General features: G+C 45.2%; 2 protein-coding genes across 2 annotated transcripts in view; one reads left to right on the plus strand and one right to left on the minus strand.

Moving 5' to 3' along the window:
* Window positions 1-17,472, plus strand: part of LOC149323375 (DNA-directed RNA polymerase II subunit RPB2) — a 33,252-nt gene extending 15,780 nt beyond the window's left edge. Inside the window, exons 12-25 of the mRNA XM_089488860.1 lie at window positions 1,453-1,592; window positions 1,681-1,792; window positions 1,986-2,140; window positions 8,864-9,062; window positions 9,188-9,356; window positions 10,686-10,782; window positions 12,108-12,202; window positions 13,160-13,410; window positions 13,498-13,587; window positions 14,310-14,417; window positions 14,956-15,069; window positions 15,148-15,308; window positions 15,864-16,059; window positions 17,207-17,472. Coding sequence (XP_089344986.1) covers window positions 1,453-1,592; window positions 1,681-1,792; window positions 1,986-2,140; window positions 8,864-9,062; window positions 9,188-9,356; window positions 10,686-10,782; window positions 12,108-12,202; window positions 13,160-13,410; window positions 13,498-13,587; window positions 14,310-14,417; window positions 14,956-15,069; window positions 15,148-15,308; window positions 15,864-16,059; window positions 17,207-17,296 — 1,977 coding nt within the window. The 3' untranslated portion in view covers window positions 17,297-17,472. The remainder of the gene's footprint in view (window positions 1-1,452; window positions 1,593-1,680; window positions 1,793-1,985; window positions 2,141-8,863; window positions 9,063-9,187; window positions 9,357-10,685; window positions 10,783-12,107; window positions 12,203-13,159; window positions 13,411-13,497; window positions 13,588-14,309; window positions 14,418-14,955; window positions 15,070-15,147; window positions 15,309-15,863; window positions 16,060-17,206) is intronic.
* Window positions 17,473-22,769, minus strand: part of IGFBP7 (insulin like growth factor binding protein 7) — a 53,635-nt gene continuing 48,338 nt past the window's right edge. Inside the window, exons 3-5 of the mRNA XM_089488862.1 lie at window positions 20,004-20,120; window positions 18,249-18,375; window positions 17,473-17,656 (exon numbers count right to left, since the gene is read on the minus strand). Of these exons, the coding sequence (XP_089344988.1) occupies window positions 17,637-17,656; window positions 18,249-18,375; window positions 20,004-20,120 (264 nt within the window). The 3' untranslated portion in view covers window positions 17,473-17,636. The remainder of the gene's footprint in view (window positions 17,657-18,248; window positions 18,376-20,003; window positions 20,121-22,769) is intronic.

The raw sequence follows: 22,769 nt of genomic DNA on the forward strand, positions 1-22,769 counted from the left end.
GGTATCGAAGGCCGCAGAGATGTCCAAGAGCACTAACAGGGACAAGCTACCCCTGTCCATGCCCAGACGGAGATCATCGGCTAAGGCGACCATGGCAGTCTCAACCCCATAGCCCGCCCGGAAACCGGTTTGAAATGGGTCCAGATAATCCGTCTCCTCCAAGACCCTCTGTAGCTGGGAGGCAACCGCTCTCTCGATCACCTTCCCTAAAAATGGCAGCAGTGACACAGGCCGATAATTATTTCGAATTAGGGGGTCAAGGGAGGGCTTCTTTAATAAAGGTTTTACAATGGCTGTTTTAAGATTAGATGGCTTGGGCCCAGGATACCTGAAGGACCGCCTCTCCCCATACATTCCGTCCCGCACCCTCAGAACATCTGGGCAGCAATTACTTAGGGTCCCCGGGGCTAGGCTTGTCTCCACCACTAGGAAGACATTTTCCATCGCCGCCCCGGCCCTCTGGAATACGCTGCCCATAGAGCTCCGCTCGGCCACCTCCCTGGCCCAATTTAGGAGGGATTTAAAGACCTTCCTTTTTAGAGCTGCATTCCCCGACTAAAGTCCAATGGGCCTCCTTCCTCTTCACTGGCAAGGGGATTGGCTAATTCGGGGCTTTTCTGTTTTTCTGTTTTTTATTGAACCTGTATTGTATTGATGTTTTTATTGTATTGTTTTAATTGTGCTGTTAACCGCCCTGATCTATTGGAAGGGCGGTATATAAATAAAATTTTTATTTATTATTATTATTTAAAATGGCCCTCCCCGAATGATGAATTGATAATACGACGCAACATTTCTGTTGTCGCCGTTCCCCCCCTGAACTGCCAGCCATGAAGGGCAGGGATCAAGAGAGCAGGTCGTCTTCCTAACGCTACCGAGGATCTTGTCCACATCCTCGGTACTTACAGACTCAAAATGATCCAGTGCAACTGAGTTCACGGAAGCTCTGGACGCCTCTACTCTTGATTCTGAACCAATAACAGCGTCAAGATCAGCTCTTAGCCGAGAGATTTTATCCGCGAAGAAGTTGTTGAACTCGTCACAGCAGGCTTTAGATGGCTCCAATAGTGGGTTCAGGGGGGGAGCCAACTGAGTGAGCTCTCTCACAACCCTGAACAGCTCTGCTGATATCTTCTCAACCTTAGACTTATAAATTGTAAACCGCTTAGAGAGTGCTATGCTTACTATTAAGCGGTATAGAAATGTAAATGCCATTGCCATTGCTATTGCTGTTGTGGAACTCCTACATGGTGACGTTTCTTTGCACTAGCGTCACTGTGGACATATTTTCTGTTCTATTGAATTCAGTTCAGTAAATAAGGTAGAGATTGGAAATTCTTGCTCTAAACACGCTCTTAACTTAAATGCTTGTCATAATATTTATGTCTTATGATATAAAATTGAGGCATGACCTTGAATGATTGAACTATACAAAATGTCATGTTTTCCTAGGGTCATGCTGTGGGGCTTGTGAAGAACCTTGCTCTCATGGCATATATCTCTGTGGGATCCCAGCCATCCCCGATTCTGGAATTTTTAGAAGAATGGAGTATGGAAAACCTGGAAGAAATTTCTCCAGCAGCTATTGCAGAGTAAGAATAAAAGGAAGCTGAATTTCAGGAAGCTTCACATAGCTCGGTCTAAGGCAAACTTTCATATATAACTTTTTATCCCCTCCAGTGCTACAAAGATATTTGTGAATGGATGCTGGGTTGGAATACACAAAGACCCAGAACAGCTTATGAACACACTGAGGAAATTGCGCCGTCAGATGGACATCATTGTGTCAGAGGTAGATGTTGGGTTGTAACTTGAGCTCTACACATACTGTGCTTGATATAGTGATAGTTGATAAGGTTGGTCTTGGTTTGTTTGGTTTAAATCTATTTACATATGAAATTTCTGTGCCATACATTAGATATTTCCTACTTTTGGCTGCTCTATAGTTTTGCTATTGTTTTTGAGACTGGTGTTTGCTTATGCAGGTGTCTATGATCAGAGATATCAGGGAACGAGAAATCCGCATTTATACTGATGCTGGAAGGATTTGCCGCCCGCTTCTAATTGTAGAAAAGCAAAAGTTGCTTCTGAAGAAGAGACATATTGACCAACTGAAAGAACGTGAATATAACAACTACAGGTAGAACCCCTCCAAAGCATTTTGCTTTCTCTTGGGGAAAGGTGTACCTGTCTCTTTCTTGCTATTCCATTAGCATGAGTCTCATATGATGGCAAACAGTTTCATATGATGACAAACTGGAAAGATTATTGGCCAGGGAAACCATGTTACTACATATTTGTTGTTCTTAGAGCCAGCTAAGTGCCACAGTATTTTAAGTAAATAGATGGGGGGCTTAAAATTGCATTCTGGTAATAACATCAGCCAAGTTTAGCCTAGTCATATAAGAACTGAAAGAATCTCATCTGGAGTGTGAATTTAGCAGCAGAGAAGGGGCCGAGCATCCTGATCTTGGGTGGCTCCGCCCACTTGGCTCCTGGTAGGCAGGTAGGTAACAAAAGAGACAAAGGGCATGACCGGGGCCCTGGCCCCCCGCCCTTGCGGGCGGAGCTACCCAGGAACCCCAGTCTTCTTCCTGCCTCGCACCTGGTAGGACGTTTGTTTTTTTTCCATCCATCTCCAGAATCTCATCGCTAGCTCCCTGGACTCGCCTGGCTCCCCTTTCTCTTCTCTCTCCTCTTGTCCCTTCCCTCTCTCTTACCCTAAAAAAAAAAAAAAAAAAAAAAGAAGGCACCTTTCCCCTACTGCTACCTGTGCCCTTGCCGCCTCCCTCTTCCCCCCCCCCCCCTTGACGGACATGGCGGCCGACAGGGAGACCAGAGTCACAGGAGAGCTTGCTTCCACTTTGTCCGGGCCAGCCCCGGCTTTGCCGGCTGCTCGCCGAGCGGCATCACCAGCGGCGCCCCTGGACGTGGAAGCGCGCCCGCAGCGGCCGGAGGAAGCCCTCCCTTTCGCTGCAGGCTCAAGGGACTCCCAGACGACCCATGGGTGGTCTGAAGAGGGAGAGCCCTCTCTTAACAACACCTCGCCGCCACAGTTGGTGAGGTGGTTCAGGGCCTTCCTCGACCAGGAAGCTTCCTCCTCCACCGGGGCAGCCCAGGGAGGGAGCGAAGGCGCTGGCTTGCACCGCGAGCCCAGCGTGGCGCCTTGGGGGGCCGCTACATTCCCAGGGGGCGGGCCGCTATTGATGTGGCCGGGATCCATGCTCCCTCAGCCCTTCTTCCCCAGCAACTCCTTCCCGGGGGGGTGGGGGATGACCCTGGGCTTACCCCAGGCTATTGCCGACCAGGGAGCCCATGGCGGGCGCCATCTTGGCGGGGTGGCGCTCCGCCCACTTCCGGACAACCCGGAAGTACCCCAGCGGCGCCATGCGGCCGCTCATGGGCGCCGCCATCTTGGCCATGCGGCAAACCATGGGCGCAGCCATCTTGGCCACATGGACGCCCATGGGCGCCGCCATCTTGGGCTGCCAGAAGCCAATGCCCACAGTCACCCCACCCGCACGGCGCTGGGATCAGGCGCCACCGCGCTGACAAGGGCCTACTCCGGGGGTATAGGGGAGGTCCCCGCCACAACAAGCCAGCCCCAGGCCACAAGCCAGGCCAGGGAGGGACAGGGACACAAGGCTCCCAGAAAACGGGGGCCCCTGGCCAGAGGCACACCCTCCCCCAACCAGACTCCTTTAAGCCACTCAGGGGCCCCTGACTCAGAAGGGGAGGATGAAGGGTCTTCAGGCTTCGGGTTCGGAGCGCTCTTACCTCCCTCCAGCCAAGCGCACCCGACATGACAGGGCCTCTAGTCGTAAGCGGCCTCGCGCTGCACTGTCCTCCGAGGACGAAATCTTGGAGGACACTCACAACCTCTCAGCCTCTGAGGCAGAGGAGGGCGAGCTGTCACATGATGAAGGGGACACCAAGTTAGACCCCCAATTGTCCTCTCGTCTGTTTAAACAGGAGGACTATGCGCCACTTATAAAAAAGACAACCAAAACCTTAGGCCTTACCACTCCTACAGACCAGGCCACCCCTTCCCCAGATTCAGACCTCCCTAAAATGAGCGAGGATTTGTTCCCAGTGCCGATCTCCCCAGTCCAACAAATCCCATGCCCACTCAACATCATGCAGATTATTAGAGACGAATGGGCAAAACCAGCCTCGGCCAGATCCAACCACGGCATTACCCACAAGTACTATGTACTTCAGCCAGCCGTCATGGACAGGCTCAGAGTCCCATCCGTGGATGCCCCTGTGTCGGCGCTCGTCTCATCAGCGGTGTTCAGCAGGGATGGTGAGGACACCCTCAGAAACCCAGAGGACCGTAGGGCCGAAGGAGCACTCAAAAAGGCCCACGAGGCCCTGTCCATTGCCATTAGGGCTGCGACCACCGTCTCAATGGTAATGCGAGCCAGCCTCCAGTGGTCCCGTCAACTCCTGGACATTCTACCCAACCCAGATACCAGGGTCAAACAAACCGTTAACAAAATTGCCAGGGCGGCAGCCTTCGCTGCCGACGGCACCCTCGACACCATCCAACAGTGCGCTAGAGCCCAGGCAGCGGCCGTGGCAGTCCGCAGGCAGTTCTGGCTTAAGAGCTGGAATGTGGATTCAAAATCCAAGCAGAACTTAGCTTTCACCCCATTCCTCGGTTCCAAGTTGTTCGGGGAATCCTTAGAACCAGTGCTAGTAGAAGGCAAGGACAAGAAAAAAGCCCTTCCCACCTCCAGAAAAAGAGACGATAAGAGGCAATACAAAAACCGCTCTTCCTTTCGCTCCCAACCCTCCTACCCCTCTTCCTCCAACTCCTTTCGAGCCAGGGAGTCCAGACCCAACAGATCAAATTGGGGAGATTCAAGGTCTAACAAACAGACAAAACCCTCTTTCTCCTCCAAGGAGGGAGCAGGATCCAAGCAGCCCCGCAAAAATAACCCCCAATGACGGCGCCCCCCCAGTAGGGGGCAGGCTGCAAGGGTTCAGCCACATCTGGGAGACATCCACCTCGGACAAATGGGTCCTGGATACCATTCGACAGGGCTACAGGATAACGTTCCACCGTACGCCCCCAGACAAGTTTATACCATCTCCCAGATCAGCCGATCCCAACAAGCACCACCTCCTACTGGAGGCCATCAAGCGCCTGCTAGACATCAAGGCCATCGAACCCGTCCCAAGACAAGAGAGGGGACTAGGTTGCTATTCCACCTTCTTCCTGGTTCCAAAGAAAAACGGATCCTGGAGAGCCATCTTGAATCTCAGGGGGGTCAACCGATTCGTCCTGAAGAAAAAGTTCAGGATGGAGACGCTCAAGTCCATCCTAGACGGTCTCCAACCAGGAGACTTTCTCTCATCACTGGACCTTCAAGATGCTTACCTACACATTTTGGTGCACCCTTCTTCAAGAAGATTCCTCAGGTTCAGATATGGCAAACGTCATTATCAGTACAGAGCTCTCCCCTTTGGGCTAGCCTCTTCCCCCAGGGTGTTCACCAAAATCATGGTGGCGCTGGTTGCCAGGTGGAGGACCCAGCGATTACACGTCTATCCTTACCTCGACGACCTTCTGATCCGGTCGTCCTCCAGGCGACAGGGGACTCAAGACATCACCTGCATTCTCAGGTCTCTGCAGGATCATGGGTTTCTCCTCAACCTAGAGAAGAGCTCGCTGCTCCCAAGCCAGCAAATCCACCATCTGGGAGCCATAATAGACACCCAGGCAGGGACGGTGCGCCTACCTCCAGACCGGATCCAGTCCATTCAGGAGGCCATCTCAAAGGCCCTGACCTCCAGGCGCCCCAGCCTCCAGCTCTTAACTCGCCTCCAGGGTCTCATGATAGCAGCTATCCAGTGCCTTCCCTGGGCGAGATTCCACTTGAGACCTCTGCAATGGCTCCTTCTGCCACACCAACGGGCCATTGCCCTCAAGAGACACAAGACGATACAGCTCTCCAGCGAAGCAAGGGAGTCGTTTCGCTGGTGGATGTCCGATGCAGTTCACCAAGGCCGCCTAATTTGGGGGCCCCCGAGTGTCCAAATCACCACGGATGCCAGCCTTCGGGGCTGGGGAGCAGTTTGCGGAACACAGCTGGCCCAGGGCAAGTGGACTCCGGAAGAACTAACACACAGCATCAACTGGCTGGAGCTCCGAGCAATTCACTGCACTCTCCTCGCCTTCAAGCAGACGATCCGTCAGAGGTCAGTCCTGATCAGGACCGACAACACCACGGCCAAGGCTCATGTCAACCGACAAGGGGGAACCAGATCCAGGGCACTGATGATCGAGGCTCAATCCCTTCTAGCATGGGCAGAGTCCAATCTCATAGCCTTGGAGGCAGAATACCTTCAAGGATCCCTAAACTCAAAAGCCGACTGGCTGAGCAGAACAGACATAGATCAAGGAGAGTGGAGCCTCCATCCTCAGACCTTCCAGATCATCGTCAACAGACTCGGCCAGCCCATCCTGGACCTGTTCACCTCCCCCGCCAATGCCAAGACACCCAGGTTCCTCTCCAGATTCCTAACGGAAGGGGCCGAGGGAATGGACGCCCTCAACTACCCCTGGCCACCGGGCCTCCTCTATGCATTTCCCCCGACTCCACTACTCACAAAACTCCTGGCCAGGATACGCAGGTCCAAATCGCAAGTGATCCTGGTGGCTCCAGCATGGCCGCGGCGACCCTGGTTCTCAGAGATCCTTGCCATGGCGTCGCAAGGCTTCGCCCTTCCACTCAGGAGGGACCTCCTCGCTCAAGGACAGATCCATCACCCGGACCCAGCCTGGCTACGGCTTCACGCCTGGAAATTGAACGCCACATGCTAAGTGGCTACGGATACTCCCCAGAAGTGGTTGACTCCATCCTCGCATCAAGACGCCAATCTACAAATAGGATCTACGAATACACCTTCAGGTCATTCAAAAGGTGGTGCAAGCGCAAGAACAAAGACTTCATCAAGGTTTCTGTTCCGACGGTGCTCCAGTTCTTACAAGAAGGCTTTCTCCAGGGCCTGCGGCCCAACACTATCAAGAGACAACTGCCAGCCATCACCTCCATCCTGCCCCATAAGGCGGCGGCCAGGATATCCCAACACCCCCATGTCCGTAGATTGCTAAAGGGGGTCGCCAACAAGGCACCCCCGATCAAACATAGGTTTCCGTCATGGGACCTCCACCAAGTCCTGAAGGCCTTGACCATCTCGCCTTTCGAGCCGCTGAGGGAAGTAGCCCTCAAGTTCCTGACCTTCAAGACGCTGATGCTGACAGCACTGGCTTCGGCGAGGCGTGTGTCTGAGATCGGCGCTCTCTCCGTCCGCAAGGAACTGCTAATCATCAGGCCAGACTCCGTTCTCCTGAGACCGGATCCAACTTTTATCCCTAAAGTCAACTCCGTCTTCCACACCACTCAGGACATCGTCCTCCCCTCCTTCTGCCCTCGACCTACAACCGACTTGGAGAAGTGTTGGCATACTCTAGATGTTCGCAGAGCCATAAAAGTTTACCTCAAGAGAACGGCCACATTTCGAAAGTCTGAGGCGCTATTCGTCTCCTTTCGACCTAGCTCTAAGGGCAAGAAAGTGTCGGTGTCTACCTTGGCAAGGTGGATCAAGCAGTGCATAGTCCAGTGCTACAGGTCACTCAACCTACAGCCGCCGGGGGACATCACCGCTCACTCGACAAGGAGCGCGGCTACTTCAGCGGCCCTGTCCACCAACGCTCCGCTGGCTGAGATTTGCAGGGCAGCCACTTGGAAGTCCCCATCTACCTTCACCAGACATTATAAGCTCGATCTCTTCCAATCGGCAGAGGCGGCCTTTGGCCGGAGGGTGTTACAACAAATAGTGTCAGATCCGCCCTCCGCGCCAGCCATTCCTCCCTAGTATCTGGTTAGCTTTTTTATATCCCAAGATCAGGATGCTCGGCCCCTTCTCTGCTGCTAAATGGAACATTGGACTTACCTGAGAGACGTCCCTTTACAGCAGAGAAGGTCCGAGCATCCTCCCCACCCTATCTGCCTACTGGCGCGGGGGGGGGGGGCGGGAGACAAGTTTCTCTAGACCGCATTCTTCCTAGGGTGCGTTCGGCTTAAAATCGACTGGGGTTCCTGGGTAGCTCCGCCCGCAAGGGCGGGGGGCCAGGGCCCCGGTCATGCCCTTTGTCTCTTTTGTTCCCTACCTGCCTACCAGGAGCCAAGTGGGCGGAGCCACCCAAGATCAGGATGCTCGGACCTTCTCTGCTGTAAAGGGACGTCTCTCAGGTAAGTCCAACGTTCCATTTTGTTGTAGTTGTCCTTTGCTTTTAAGTAGCCTCTGATTTATGGCAATCCTACCAAAGTTTTTTTGGCAACACTTTTTTGGACTATGACTCTGGAGACCAGAGTTTGAATCTTCCCTCGACCATGGAAACCCACTGGGTAACCTTGGGCAAGTCACTCTCTCTCAGCCTTAGAGAAAGGCAAAGCCAAACTCCCTCAGAACAAATCGGAAATGACTAAAGGCACACAACAACCACAAACATCCTATAAAGATTACTGTAGGGGCTCTGAATTAAAAAACAAGAAAATGTACTAATCACTCATGCCAGTAGGACAGTTTCCATCAGTAGCTGGGGCAGAGGAAGATTAATTGTTTCCCCTTCCCTTAGTGCAACATACATACTCAAAATCTTCTATCAGTGGTTATGGGACCCGTCAGAACAGATGGAAGAGATTTCAGGGGCAAAGAAAGGAAACAGAAATCCCAATGTTTGAGCAGAAAATGGGGACTCCAGTGACATTTGATGCTGCCCACTGCAATAGGATAATGTCTGTTTGATATCAAATTTTGGGCCCTGTAATAATTGAGGTGGTTTGCTTAGTTGGCAGGACTTGGTGGCCAGCGGTGTAGTGGAATACATTGACACCTTAGAAGAGGAGACTGTCATGTTGGCCATGACTCCAGATGACCTGCAGGAGAAAGGGGTTGCATACTGTTCAACTTACACACACTGTGAGATTCACCCATCCATGATTCTAGGGGTCTGTGCCTCTATTATCCCATTTCCCGATCACAATCAGGTTTGTAAGACTTTGTTTTATGTTAATATAAAAGCTTAAAACTAGACTATGCTAGTGTGTGTAATATTTTATGTGTGTATAAAGAGGATTCCCCACTAACATTGTTTGTTCTGCTACCTTCAAAGTCTCCTAGGAATACGTACCAGTCTGCTATGGGCAAACAGGCCATGGGTGTTTATATCACCAACTTTCATGTCCGGATGGATACGCTTGCCCATGTGCTGTATTATCCTCAGAAACCCCTTGTGACTACACGTTCTATGGAATACCTAAGATTCAGAGAGTTACCAGCAGGTAGGTTTGCAAGTCACTGTTTAATGTAAAGAAACCTGATCCCTTGAAGGTCCACTGAAAACCAAGTCAGTGCCTCAGCACCATGCCTCTAGATCTGAGGAGCTGTAAGCAGATCTTGTAGCATACACATATATTTCTCAAAACTTCTGTAGATCTTGGATTGCATCTCCTGGGAACCCAGGGCTTTTCCTTCACTGAGAGGCTTAGTATCAAAGGTTCAAAAAGTACAGATATCAAGGGATAATTGATAAACTAGATGCAATACTGTAGGTATTTTGATGGCAGCAACCTTAAGACTTCAGCATTGGGACTGGGGAAAAGTTTCTTGAAATCTATGTGCTTCTGAACCTACTTAAAAAACACAACTCTTTATTATGTTAATCCTTCATGATCCCATTTTATTGAATGATAATATAAGCACTTCTGAACCTTCACTGGATTAGCTAGTCAAGAATATCATTCTTGATGCTTTAGGAATAGCTCAGTACGTTTGGTCACCAGTTTCTCATGTTTTCACCATTGTAGCTCTAGGGGCATGGCTGTTCAGGCTGTTGCCTAGTCAGTTGGAAAAAGAAATAAAGATTATTAGGCTCAAGGTTGATCATCTCATAAGAACACAGTCATGGTTTCTCAGTCATTTCCTCTGAGTAAGGAGCAGAAAACCAATGTTTGGAGTTTGACAGATTGGAGGAGCATGAAGTGACAGTGGTGGAGGGGGAGGGAGGCGTGTAGAGTTGGAAGCAAAGGTATTACCAGCTCCTTCCCAAGATTAAAAATTCTGTTTCACAGTCACATTGCCAGGCTTATCCACCAGGGGTCACTGCATATATTTATTTACAACATTACTTCAGTTTTGCAGCCACTGTCTATTGTGGAAATCAGTATTTCAATATGAAATTTTGTCATTGTGTGCCTTTAAATAATTTCTGATTTATGGCAATACTATCGTAGGGTTTTCTTGGCGAGATTTGTTCACAGGGGGTTTGCCTTCGCCATCCTTGGAGACTGAGAAAGTGTAATTTGCCCAAGGTCACCCAGTGGGCTTCCATGAGCCAAAGCTGTGCTGCAGCCTCTTAAGACGCATGCATCATTTAAACAGTATACCTCCAAAATGACCTGAAGCAGCTTTGTTTTGGTCTGTCTCTACAGGCTCATAGTCTCCAGAGTCCTAGTTTGACACTTAAACCAATATACCACACTGGCTCTAATATCATATGCCATAAATACCAAGTCAGCGCTAAATAGATTAATGCAAGAGTCTGAAGCAGTGGTGGTAGGGTGTGTATGTTTGTGTGTGGTGGATGATGCATATTCCTGAATCTCTTACAGGCATCAACTCTATTGTGGCCATAGCATCATACACTGGATATAATCAAGAAGACTCTGTCATCATGAATCGTTCTGCTGTGGATAGGGGCTTTTTCCGGTCTGTCTGTGCTAAACTTGCATTTTTATATGAAATCCATAAGAGTATATCTAAAGTAACTTCACATGCTTTCTTGAATAATATTTTGCAGCATCACACAAAGTCATTTTCATTTTAGTAGGCTGGTAGATCTGAATGCTTTGCAGTGTTTCTTGGATTTTTTTTTTCTGTCAAGGATGTCTACCCACTTGATGTTGAAGATAGTATACAGTATATTTAGGGAGCACATTCTGCACAGACAGGATTCTAGGCATGCCAGGTAGGTCAGTACATTGATCAGTATAATTTGAGAGTACACTCTAAAGCAGGAAGGAGAAAACTTTGGAGTGGATTGCATGGGGCTCTTATTGTCACTAGATCTCCAGTCAGTGCACAGTCTCAGGTCTTTCTCTGCAGTGGAAGGATTTCTTGGCTAGTGGAAGTGTGTGGATCTTCAGGAATTGTATTCCTAAGAGGTGATGTTTTTCTGCTTTTTAGTTTCTCAACTTGCAAATAAGCTATCTGTCATGGGAAATTTTGCCTACTGTTACTTTCCCCCCTGAGAAAGTATGGGAGGTCCCAGAGTATACTTCAAAACTCACAGTAGTAGATGAGAGTAAGATGTGTCAACATGCTGGGTCTTTCCATTTTATGTGACTAGGTTGTGGGATTCTTTTCTTTTGTAAATGAATATAAGCACTAACCAAATGAGACCTATTTTACCAGAGCAGCTGGTCTTCATAATTCATAGCAGGCAGGTGGTTCCCACATCTCAGGTACATACAGAGAGGGATATTTTTTTAAAACAGTATGCTTTCTATAGGCTGCCCAGCTACTAGTTTTACTCAGACATGTGTGGCAAACATTCCTCCTGAACTCTGTGGGGCAGGAGACCACATACCCTAGAGTCATCGTCTCATTTTGCTTCTCCCTTGTTTCCCCTGCATTGAGAGGGTGAGGAAAGAGAAAAAGAGTCAGGCCACAGTGCAGCTTCTCTTTCCGCTTTCTTTTAAAGGGGCCTTTCTTAAGAGCCTGTGGGCCAGAAATTTCCTATCCCTGCAGCAAGTAGCGGGAGACCAGGCCTGCAATTTTTAACCCCTTTCTATTGCCACAAATTCAAGTTTCCCTGTATCATTTCAGTGCTTGACTGTGGGAATGAATTTAACTTTGGACTTTCTAGTTACTGATTCCCAGTATGTATATTGTAATACTATTCCACTTACTAGAATTTGTTACAACCATCCACCCACGCCCCACTTTTAAATCATGTCCAACTGTAGCATTTTCTGAACTGAAAAAGTGCTGATGGAAATGGATGTGATAGTATTTTAGTTTCCCTCCACCAGGTCTGTGTTCTATCGTTCATACAAAGAGCAGGAATCCAAGAAAGGATTCGACCAAGAAGAAGTGTTTGAGAAGCCTACTCGTGAAACATGTCAAGGTAAGAGCAGACATAACAGTAGTTGTTAAAAATTGGGCCAAAAGGTGAGTGCCCTATATTTGAATTTCATAGTCAGTCTTATAAAATTTAGGGAACAATACAACATTTAATCTGTTACATTGATAGAGAGCCTTATTACACCATGTACAATTCAGGGACTGTTTAGTTAATGGGGTTTCATGTTAAGTGAAATCAGGAAATAACTAGTTAACGGTTTGAGAAAAAACTAGGCTGCAAGCCAACTTGAAACATGATTCCTGCTTCCTGACTTGCTCATCTGAAGGAAAAAACAAAGCTCTTATGTGTGGGGGGCCATGAAGTTCATTCATACAGTATCTTGGTAAATTAGGAAGTGACGTGACCATCTAAACATAGCTGTTGTCTGGTAGGGAAGACTTGCCGGCTGCTGGTAATCTCACATTAGATTAAGTTATAAATCTGTTCATGAGGATCTCTGGTGCAATGAATTGTGCATTTAAAGCTCATGGCAGTTTAGTGTTGCTTAAAACATGAGGAATGTTCAAATGGTCCATAGTACATCACTAACAGTCATAGAGCTAAATGCTGAAGAACCAAAGGTTTCTTTTTGGGTTGAATTTCATGCTCGGTAGCACCACTAAAGGCAGTGGAAGTGACACCTTTCAAACTTATTTTCAAAGGTTTTTGCACTTTCATGGGTTGTGGCAATAAAAGATAAATGCAGAGGCAGAGTTCCAATTCAAAACTTTCCACACAGGAACGTCAAGAAAATCAATTCATCCAGGTTTAAGTACCACCTCTGCTGAAGAAAGTGGAATCTAAATTTGGTTTTTAATATTTGTAATGTTGGCCACCAGCCATGTATAGTAGTTTACCCCCTGAGCCCTTGATGGGCTAACAGTCCTGTACAGTTTGGTTGGTTGAATGTTGTGCAGGCCTGATCTGGACACTCCTTCTGTTTCCATTTATCTCCTCCAGGGATGAGGCATGCCATCTATGACAAACTGGATGATGATGGTTTGATTGCACCTGGTGTGCGTGTGTCAGGAGATGATGTTATCATTGGCAAGACAGTAACTTTGCCAGAGAATGAAGATGAACTAGAGAGTACGAATCGCCGTTACACCAAAAGAGATTGCAGCACTTTCCTACGCACTAGTGAAACTGGCATTGTTGATCAAGTTATGGTTACCTTAAACCAGGAAGGATACAAGTTTTGCAAAATCAGAGTAAGCACTAGAGCTGTATTTGGTCTCTTAGTAAAGATAAAGCCATCATTCTTAAATAGGTTTAACAACTGATTGTCGTATCTGCAGGTGCGTTCTGTAAGAATCCCACAGATTGGAGATAAGTTTGCCAGCAGACATGGTCAGAAAGGTACCTGTGGTATCCAGTACAGACAAGAGGTAAAAAAAAACCCACCAGTTTTCTTTGTATGATGTGAAGGAGAATCATGTTCGTAAAATTATTCCAGTTTATTAGCCTTTGTTTTATTTAGAATACTGAGTTTCTCCATTTGTACTCAGAGTGATGAGTTGTGGTAATTTACCCTTAGAATTGGTTGATCTTTACAAGCCACTCAGAACTGGCCAGTTGATATGGCTTTGTGGACCTCTCTGGCTATGGGGTCCAACTGTGACTCTAATGAGAAAGGCCTAACCCTTAGTACCAATTGGCTCGGATCAGAACCTTAGAGGCCAGGAAGGGTCACAGAGAAGGACAGTCTTCTGTAGGTGGGTTAGACTTAAGCCATTTAGAGCTCTGAACTGTATAGTCAGCTTGGACCTGGAAATATACTTGTAGTCAGTGCCATAAAAAATAATAATATGCTTCTTGTAGTCTGTCCTCATTAAAAGTTGGGTTGTAGAATTCTGAGCATGTTCACAACCCCATGAACAATATTTACAAGTACAGGAAAAACAGAACACTCAAACAGAATCTCTGGTAATCAGTAGAGGAAATTCAGAAAGGATCAAACGCTTGGTGGAACAAAAATATTTTTTCAGCTTGTCTAGACAACCCCGTGTGTGCTGTGCTGAAAAGCAGTCAAGATTATAAGCTTCAAGATCAGTTTTTTTGTTCTTTTGAAGATAGGAAGTAAACCACCATCTTCCTTTGTTGCCTTTAGGATATGCCTTTCACATGTGAAGGAATCACTCCTGATATAATCATCAATCCCCATGCTATCCCTTCACGTATGACCATTGGTCACTTGATTGAATGTCTGCAAGGGAAGGTAAGAGCCTGTGGCTACTTGGAGTTGAGGTGGTCTCCATCTTACCCTGATTGTGAGGCTTCTGGGATCACTTGGTAAAATAGGGTTAGAGGCAAAATGCTGGGCAAATGGGCGCCTGGTCCTAAATCCAGCATAAGCTGCCTTTATGCCTTTGAGATGCAGGCAGCTTGTCTTTTATTTCTTGTTGTAATTCAGCCATTTTTATTTTATAGTACAAAGTTAAGGTCACAGTCATGAGAGCTCATTTCTTTGGCAAAGAACTGAATCCATTCTGTGTGAATCTTATCTAGCAGATTCCTGTAGCTCCTTTTAAAGTGTGTGTGTATTAATCTGGCCTTTCCTCAGAACATTTTAAGTAGAGTGTCTCCTCATATTGATCTTTATAACCCTTTGATTAGTTGATGTGAACACGTATTTCAGTGAACTTCATGCTCAGGAAAAGATTGAACAGCAGTTTACTTATGTTTTGGTCCAACGCTCTACTCTGTCCACTATACTGTGCTGTCTTTTAAAACTTTGCTGATTAATCTCTTTTTAGGTATCTGCAAATAAGGGAGAAATTGGTGATGCCACACCTTTCAATGATGCAGTGAATGTGCAGAAGATTTCAAATTTGCTGTCTGATTATGGTTACCATCTGAGAGGAAATGAGGTATGTTGCTGTCTGAGTAGCAATTAGATGCTTGATAATGCTCTTACTTTGTACTGTATGGTGTTTTCTTTTCTATAGGTTTTGTACAATGGCTTCACAGGTCGCAAAATTACATCACAGATATTTATTGGCCCTACTTACTACCAACGCTTAAAACACATGGTAGATGATAAAATTCATTCCCGTGCGAGAGGACCAATTCAGATACTAAACAGGCAACCTATGGAAGGTCGATCACGGTACGAAATAGATTCATGCTTATTTGTGTTTTGCCTGTCACAAGTGTTGCAAAGGAAATCTGTAGGGTACTGAAACCCCATTCTTCTTGAAGTCTTTTTGTATCTGAGATTTCCCCACAGGCTTTGAAAATATTTTTAAAATATATAAATTGTAAAAAAAACCAAGCCTTGTTTATGCCATTTTATATAAGGGACATCATTTCACTATGCCATTGTATTTAATGGGACGTCAACATCCATGGATTTTGTTATCCATGGAGGTCCTGGAACCAGACCCTAGCGGACCTCATGGGCCCACTATACAGAAAGAACTTGACTGTAAAACTATTATAGTGTCTCTTCTCATTTTCTTCCATGCTGTAATTTACATTGAGTATGTATGGGACTTCTATGGGGCTTTTCAGGTGTTTTATAAAAACAAAAAGACTGTAGGAGTATGTGTTCCACATTGCCTGAATTTTGCTCTGGTAGTTTTTTACTTTATTGGGGAGTGGGGAGTCAACAAATTGGTAGCCTTCCAAAAATATGGAATCAAATATGTTTTCTTTTTCTTAGTGATGGTGGTCTCCGTTTTGGAGAAATGGAACGAGATTGTCAGATTGCTCACGGAGCAGCACAGTTCTTAAGGGAAAGATTGTTTGAAGCATCAGACCCTTACCAGGTTCACGTGTGCAACCTGTGTGGATTAATGGCAATCGCAAACACCAGGACACATACATATGAGTGCAGGGGCTGCCGGAACAAGACACAGGTATGTAAAAAGTTGACACAGATGCTGTTTACAGTTCTCGTCTTTGCATCTTCTATGTAATTCACACACTGATCCATCAGTTTCCTTAAATTGTAAGCTTTTTGAGTTTTAAGAGCTAACATAGCTAAGAAAATGACTTGAATCCAGAATGACGAGGGGTTCAGTCTTACCTCCGCCATAAACTCTCTGTTGCCTTTGAGGAAGCTAGCATTTCTTTTCTGAGCTCCATCTACAATACTGGAGAGAGAGATACTTTCCAGACTTTAGGGCTATTGTGCTGGAATAAAATAAATGAAGTTTGAATGCTCCCACATGTAAACTATTCATTGTGGTGTTTGTTCAAATAGTTTTTGACTTAAGGTGACCCTATGCCAATCCTAGAGAGTATTGTTTGTCCAAGGTCACCTGGTCCTTGACTAACTGGGGAATTAAAACCCTGGTCTTCTAGTCCAGCACCCAGATCACTGCAGCACATTGGCTTTCAAAAATTATTTGTGCCTTGTTATAAAAGATAATAGATACATTTATTTAAGGGAAAATGGTATGGATCTCTCTCATTCAAATCATATTCAGGTCAGGAAGCAGATACAGTACATTGATTTAGTATGTGTGTAAGAGACTGATCACAGTTATCCATGTCCTGACAACCTCCAGTTTAAACTGCAGTATGTTATATTTGAAGACAGCTTAAGATGTGGTAATCTCCTTGAAAGTCTTAAATGGCCTGTTATGAAAGGCCTCTTTATACCACATAAGCCTTTCAAACTGTAACATTCTTCATTAGTGGCCCTCTTCTGACTATTCATTCTGGAAACTAGGTGACTAGGCAGAAAGCTTTTGAATTTGTAGCCTCCTGTATATAGACACGCCTTACCAATTTTGCTAATGTTACTGCCCTGCTGATACTAAACAAATATCTTTTTCATTTCATTTCAGCATGTCATTGAAGCTGGTTTTAATTTGATAGCTTTATTGGTTCTGCCAGAATTGGTCACTGCATTGCTTCTGGTGCTTTCTATGGATATTAATTGTGACTTAGTGTTTATTAATTGTGTGAGCTGCCTTAAGTCTGTAAACATTATTGACATTTAAATATTTTTAATAAAGTAAGAATTTTTGCTAATATTTGTCAACCTTCTCTTTTCAGATTTCTCTGGTGAGAATGCCATATGCTTGTAAACTCCTCTTCCAAGAGCTGATGTCAATGAGCATTGCACCTCGAATGATGAGTGTGTAGCTGTCTGGAAGCTCCTGTTTTTCACCCACAATATAGTTTTTACCTCGAGTTTTTAACTTGTGTGCTCCTCCTTAAATATTTTCCAAATCCGAATATCTATCATGGCTGAGGTTTTCCAGTTGTTCAGTGTGTGACTTCGTTTTTGTAAATAGAAATAAAAGCTTTTCAGTCATGTATACACTTGTCAAATATTTTATTCATACTCAGTGAAAACATGTTAAAGGAATTAGTGACTCAGAGGCATGAATAATAGTAAAGAACAGTAGTTTTCCAGAAAATTAACATAACCTTGGCATAGACTAGAACTACCTCTCTGTATGTAATATATAATCTTCATCTTTCAGAGCTCAGCACTCTCACCTGGAAAACAAATACAGCAATACCATAAAGAAGATTATGTTTTCCTTGAAATGCACACAAAAAATTGGAAAAGGCTCTATAAAAGGTTCAGCATATGTGCTTGAAGCAAATGTTTTAACATTGGGGATATCAGTAAATCATCCTACATACATTTATGAGGACAGGATGTCCTCTCTAAGATTCTTTAGGATTACTGGGAATAAAAGCAAGCCAATGCTCTTGCATGTATCTCTATATTAGTGTTGTGCCACCTCCTCTGAAGCCTATGATCTCCTGATATGCTGCAACTAAGACAAGGACAAACTATTCCTCTGCTTCTTCCCACCACACCATTGAGACTTCTCTTAAATCAGCTGACAGTGACTCAAGGGTGGAAGTGCATTCCACATTCTTCAGGAATCTTTCATGCACCTACTAAAGAGATTCTATTTACAGTCTGCCATTAAGAACAGCTGTTTAAATCCTGATAACCCTTTCTTCTTGTTCATCAACTTTCTGAGTTCTGGTTCATGATATATTGGCATCTCTGTCAGCTCTATCTTATCTTACATGTTTTCATTGCTCAGCACAGCAAAATACACCTACTACCTACCTTTTTTAGTAGGTATTTCATTTATAGAATCAACAATTGTAATTCGTGCTGAGGCTGTGGCTTCTCCTTTAGAATTCAATGCATGGCACTCATACTCCCCAGCATCATCTTTGCTCAGAGGCGATATCTATCAAAACAGAACCCATAGTTAACATTTTTCATTCCTACAGATACTTGGAACAGTGCCCTTGTGTAATGTTTAGCTTTTAGACAGCTTAGGTCTGAATCTACTGTAATCTATCTCCTATATGACCAATTGGGAACATCCTCAATCATTTTTTGTAATAAAGCATTCTGACACCAATGGTTGGTTCTTTTTCCAGCCAGTCAAACTTGTTTGCTTTCAAGCTGTTTCTGATTTATGGCAACCCCAAGGCAAACTTGTCATGAGGTTTTCTTGGCAAGATTTGTTTAGAGAAGGTTTGCCATTGCCTTCTCCTGAGGCTGAAAGAATGTGACTTGCCTAGGGTCATTCAGTGGGTTTCATGGTGAGCTGGGGATTGAACCAACGCTCAAAACCACTACACCATGCTGACTCTCTTAACCAGTCATACATCTCTTGACTATTTAGAAGGACATGGGAAGGAACAGATCGCACAGAGCCATGTCTTTACATTATGGGATAGTATGTTGTATTTGCTACATTTTTTGCTTAGAAAATGTATTTAGGAAATCTTTGGAAACTGCTGGAGGCTATTTTTCCAGATAGACAATACAGTCACTATTCTTTAATGGAGTGGGCCCTTCTACACTGGGGGTTTTTACATAAAGCTTAAGTGACCACCTCAAAGGTGCATTAGTGGAGCATTGTGGCACTGGTCAGTTGTGTAGCTGGCCTATGAGGTCCTTTTGAACACTTAAGATGTTGCAGTTGCACCCATAGGAGCATGTGTTAAAACTTCAAACAGTTCCATTCTTCAAATACAACTAAACAGTCATATGAAACATAAAATCAAATACATTATACGTTGTGTTCCCCCCCACCCGCATCTGTCTTAGGCCTGCTAGTCTATGGTCCAAAACACACAGCAGAAATTATCCAGTTTGAGAGCGATTTAACTGTCCTGGCTCAGTGCTAGGGAAACCTGGGAATTGTAGTTTTGTGAGACATTCAGCCTTTTCTGTCAGAGGATTCCCTAGCACTGGGCTACTGCAGTTAAATCGGTTTCAAACTGGATTAATTCTGCAGTGTGTTTTGGACCTATATGTAGAGGTGACATCTGCTTAGCCTTTGCACACAAAATGAAACAGGCACAGACTTGATGCATACCACCCCGTTCTTCCATGGAGTCAGAATTAACTGAACAGTTCAGGCATGTGTATACTTTATTATACATGAGTATGCAATAAACAAAGATTACACCAGCAAACATAGCCTTGAAATCATAATCTCATTCATTCACTGCATCACCTCCCAGCTGGTCCTGGAGTTGGAAAAGCCTATTTTCTTTCTAAAAAACACTGCCACTGCTGCTGCTGCTTTGTGCCTCCAAGTCATTTTTCACTTATGGCAACCCTACGTTGAATCTAACAGGGTTTCCTTGGCAAGTTTCTTCCGAGGGGGTTTGCCATTGCCACCTTCTGAGGCAGGAAGAGTGTGCTTTGCCCTAGGTCACCTGGTGGAGGATTTGAACCCTGAGTTGTAGTCCAATGTTCAAACCACTACATGACACTGGCTCTCTAAAATCTTGCTGTTGTCCTATCCAAATTACATAGAAGTGCTTCAATCATGATTGTAAGAGAACTGGTACTTACCAATACCCAGCCTGTTACTTCATGCTTCTCAGGACCACCACGAGTCTGGATGGCTAAATTATCCCGATCTCCCGGAAGAAGCTCCATTCTCTGGACACCATACTGTCCCCTTGTAATCTGGTGTATGAAGGGAAAAAATTAGGGTTGATTGCAGTTTTGTTTTTTAAAAAATATTATCTTGTAATTTCCCAGTACCCTAATTTCGTTGTCCATAGAAGCCAGATGTTTAAAACAGTTCAGAGCTTATATACTGGGAGAGAAGTTTATTTATGCTGGTCAGGATTCAAAGAACTTTAAAACTGGTTCCATAACCTGGGAATGCTTTTACTTGTTTCTCCCCAAACGGCAATCTCCCTCCTCCAAACACTGCATGGCAATTTGTATTTTGGAACAGATGACTTTCATAATCTGTTCCTGATATGGACTGAGAGTGGATTGAGAAACAAAGAAAGTAAAATAGCAACAACTGGAGTAATACAAGCTGCTCCTGTCAACCAAACAAGCTCTTTGGATCCTATTATTTGGCTGATTATGCCCTTCTTGCGCTACATAAAAATAGATATGCCAAATTCTACTCCACAGATGATGCTTTGAGCCACAAAATTCTACAGAGGGATGCAGAGAGATGGTTTTGGCCTTGCAAGTCAACTCCCATCCCATAGCATTTGAGCAAGGTTCTGAGAAAACTGGGAAAACTATGCCAATATCCATAGTGCTCAGGTGAAGTGTAAGCTTAACCAGTGTAATTTTACCAGGTCTTTGCCTTTGTCGACAGTGCAATTGGCAGCTTGATGGTGCTGAGGCATACTCTCAAGGGTCAGTATTGCCTAGGGAAAAGCAGGGAACCTGGGAAGTGTCAGGATGCAATTGTGCCCCCGGGAAAATGGAAGAGCCGACTTCCCCCTAAATCTTCAGCAAGTACACTGTAACATACACTGGAGATTCAGGAGGGCAATGACTGTTTCTTTCTTCCAGCTACACAACAAAGCTGTGCGTTGCTCAGGTGCCCCCTGCCTTCTCCTGCTCACTATTGGCCATGGAGGTGTACCTTGGCACCATCAAGCTGTAGTTGCACTGTGGGGAGATTTGGCAAGGAGGTACTGGACAACTCCTTTTGCAACATCCCCAAAAGTGCTTGTGCATCAAAATGCTATAGGATTCCAGCCTTGTGTATGTCTCTGTGTGTGTGTGTGTGTGTGTATAATAATAATAATAATAATAATAATAATAATAATAAATTTATTTATAGCCCGCTTTTCCAGGATAGATCAAAGCGGGTCACAGCAAAGCATGCATGTGCCTTCAAGTCACCTGTTGATGTACGACGATCGCATTAGTTTTTTAGGGTTTTCTCAAGCAAAGAGTACTCAGTTTGTTGTGTGCCTTCAAGTCACTTCCGACTTAATGATAACCCTGTCATGGGGCTTTCTTGGCAAGATTTGTTCACAAGAGGTCTGCAACTGCCTTCCTCTGAGGCTGAGAGCATGTGACTGACCCAAGGTCACCCAGTGGGTTTCATGGCCAAGCCAGGAATTGAACCCTCGCCTCCAGAGTCATAGTCCAACACTCAAACCACTATGCCATGGTGCATTCAAATAAATGCAGGGTCTCACACATCATTTTACCCCATCAGAGCAAGGTGAAAAGCCTCCCCATAAGTCTCAGGGATCAAGAGGCTCATATGTGGGTCCACATTTATTTCCAACCCTGGATCCAAACCATGTGGGGCTTTGAAGCCAATAACAAATAGCTGGAATCTTTTGAGGACCTTCTCGTAAGCAGACATATGTTTGCAGGAATTAGAATTGCACAGTTGTATAATGTTTGTATTCAGCAGAGAGCTACTGTTGTTTTATTACGTAGCAGAGCTGGCAAAGTGCCTGATATCCATTGGTGCACAGTGCACATCAGCGTGCAATGTGTAGCAAGGTATGAGGTGCAATGGTGTGAATTATACATCAATGTGCAATCCGAATCAGTGTGCTTTATGCACCGAGACACATCAGGCTCTCTTCCTGGTGTCCTATACTAACCACCTTTGCAATTCAGTGAAAGGGTTTCTTAGTGCCTCCTCTACATAGCTAAGTTTATGTAAAGTTATGTAACATAACAGGTCATATAGGATTCTGGTGAGGATTTTTAATTGTGCCCAGACACGAGCTGGGAACCAATGTAACTGGTGTCAGAAAAGTTACATGTTCCCAGCTATACACATCCATTGATATGTTTGCTGGACAAACTGAGTTTCCTGAGGTCTAGTCTAAAACATCAACCAATATATAGTTTGTTGAAGTAATCCAACCCAAACGTAACCAGGGAATGTGCTACTTTGGACATGAAGCTATCTGAGCATCCAGGAGCACAGACCCTCCAACGTTTCACAGAGAAAAAATCGGACAGACATGGCTAAGCAACCTCAGAGTGTTTCAAAATAATAGAAGAAGTTATTAATGAGGAATGACACATAAGCTAAGAAACTGGGACATTTTCAAAGCAGCTGAAAAAAATGGGACAACAGAGGATTAATTGGGACTGTCTCTACCAAATCAGGAGAGTTTGGGGGTTTGGGAGCACCGCTACATCCAAAAGCGCTTCCAGTCTGCAAACTTGTTTTTTTTTAAAAAAAGAAATAACTATCTTATTCAAACCAGGCTGAATATAACGAAGGAGAAATAAAAAACAAGGTTGGGCAGAAGCTGGGAACTGAGGACTTTCAAACACATACCTTAGCTACAATCGTATAAACCAAGGCCACTTATGTTATCT

This window comes from Sceloporus occidentalis, unplaced genomic scaffold (genome assembly GCF_023333645.1).
Source record: "Sceloporus occidentalis isolate IW3139 unplaced genomic scaffold, rSceOcc1.0.p SCAF_1, whole genome shotgun sequence".
NCBI classification, from domain to species: Eukaryota; Metazoa; Chordata; class Lepidosauria; order Squamata; family Phrynosomatidae; genus Sceloporus; species Sceloporus occidentalis.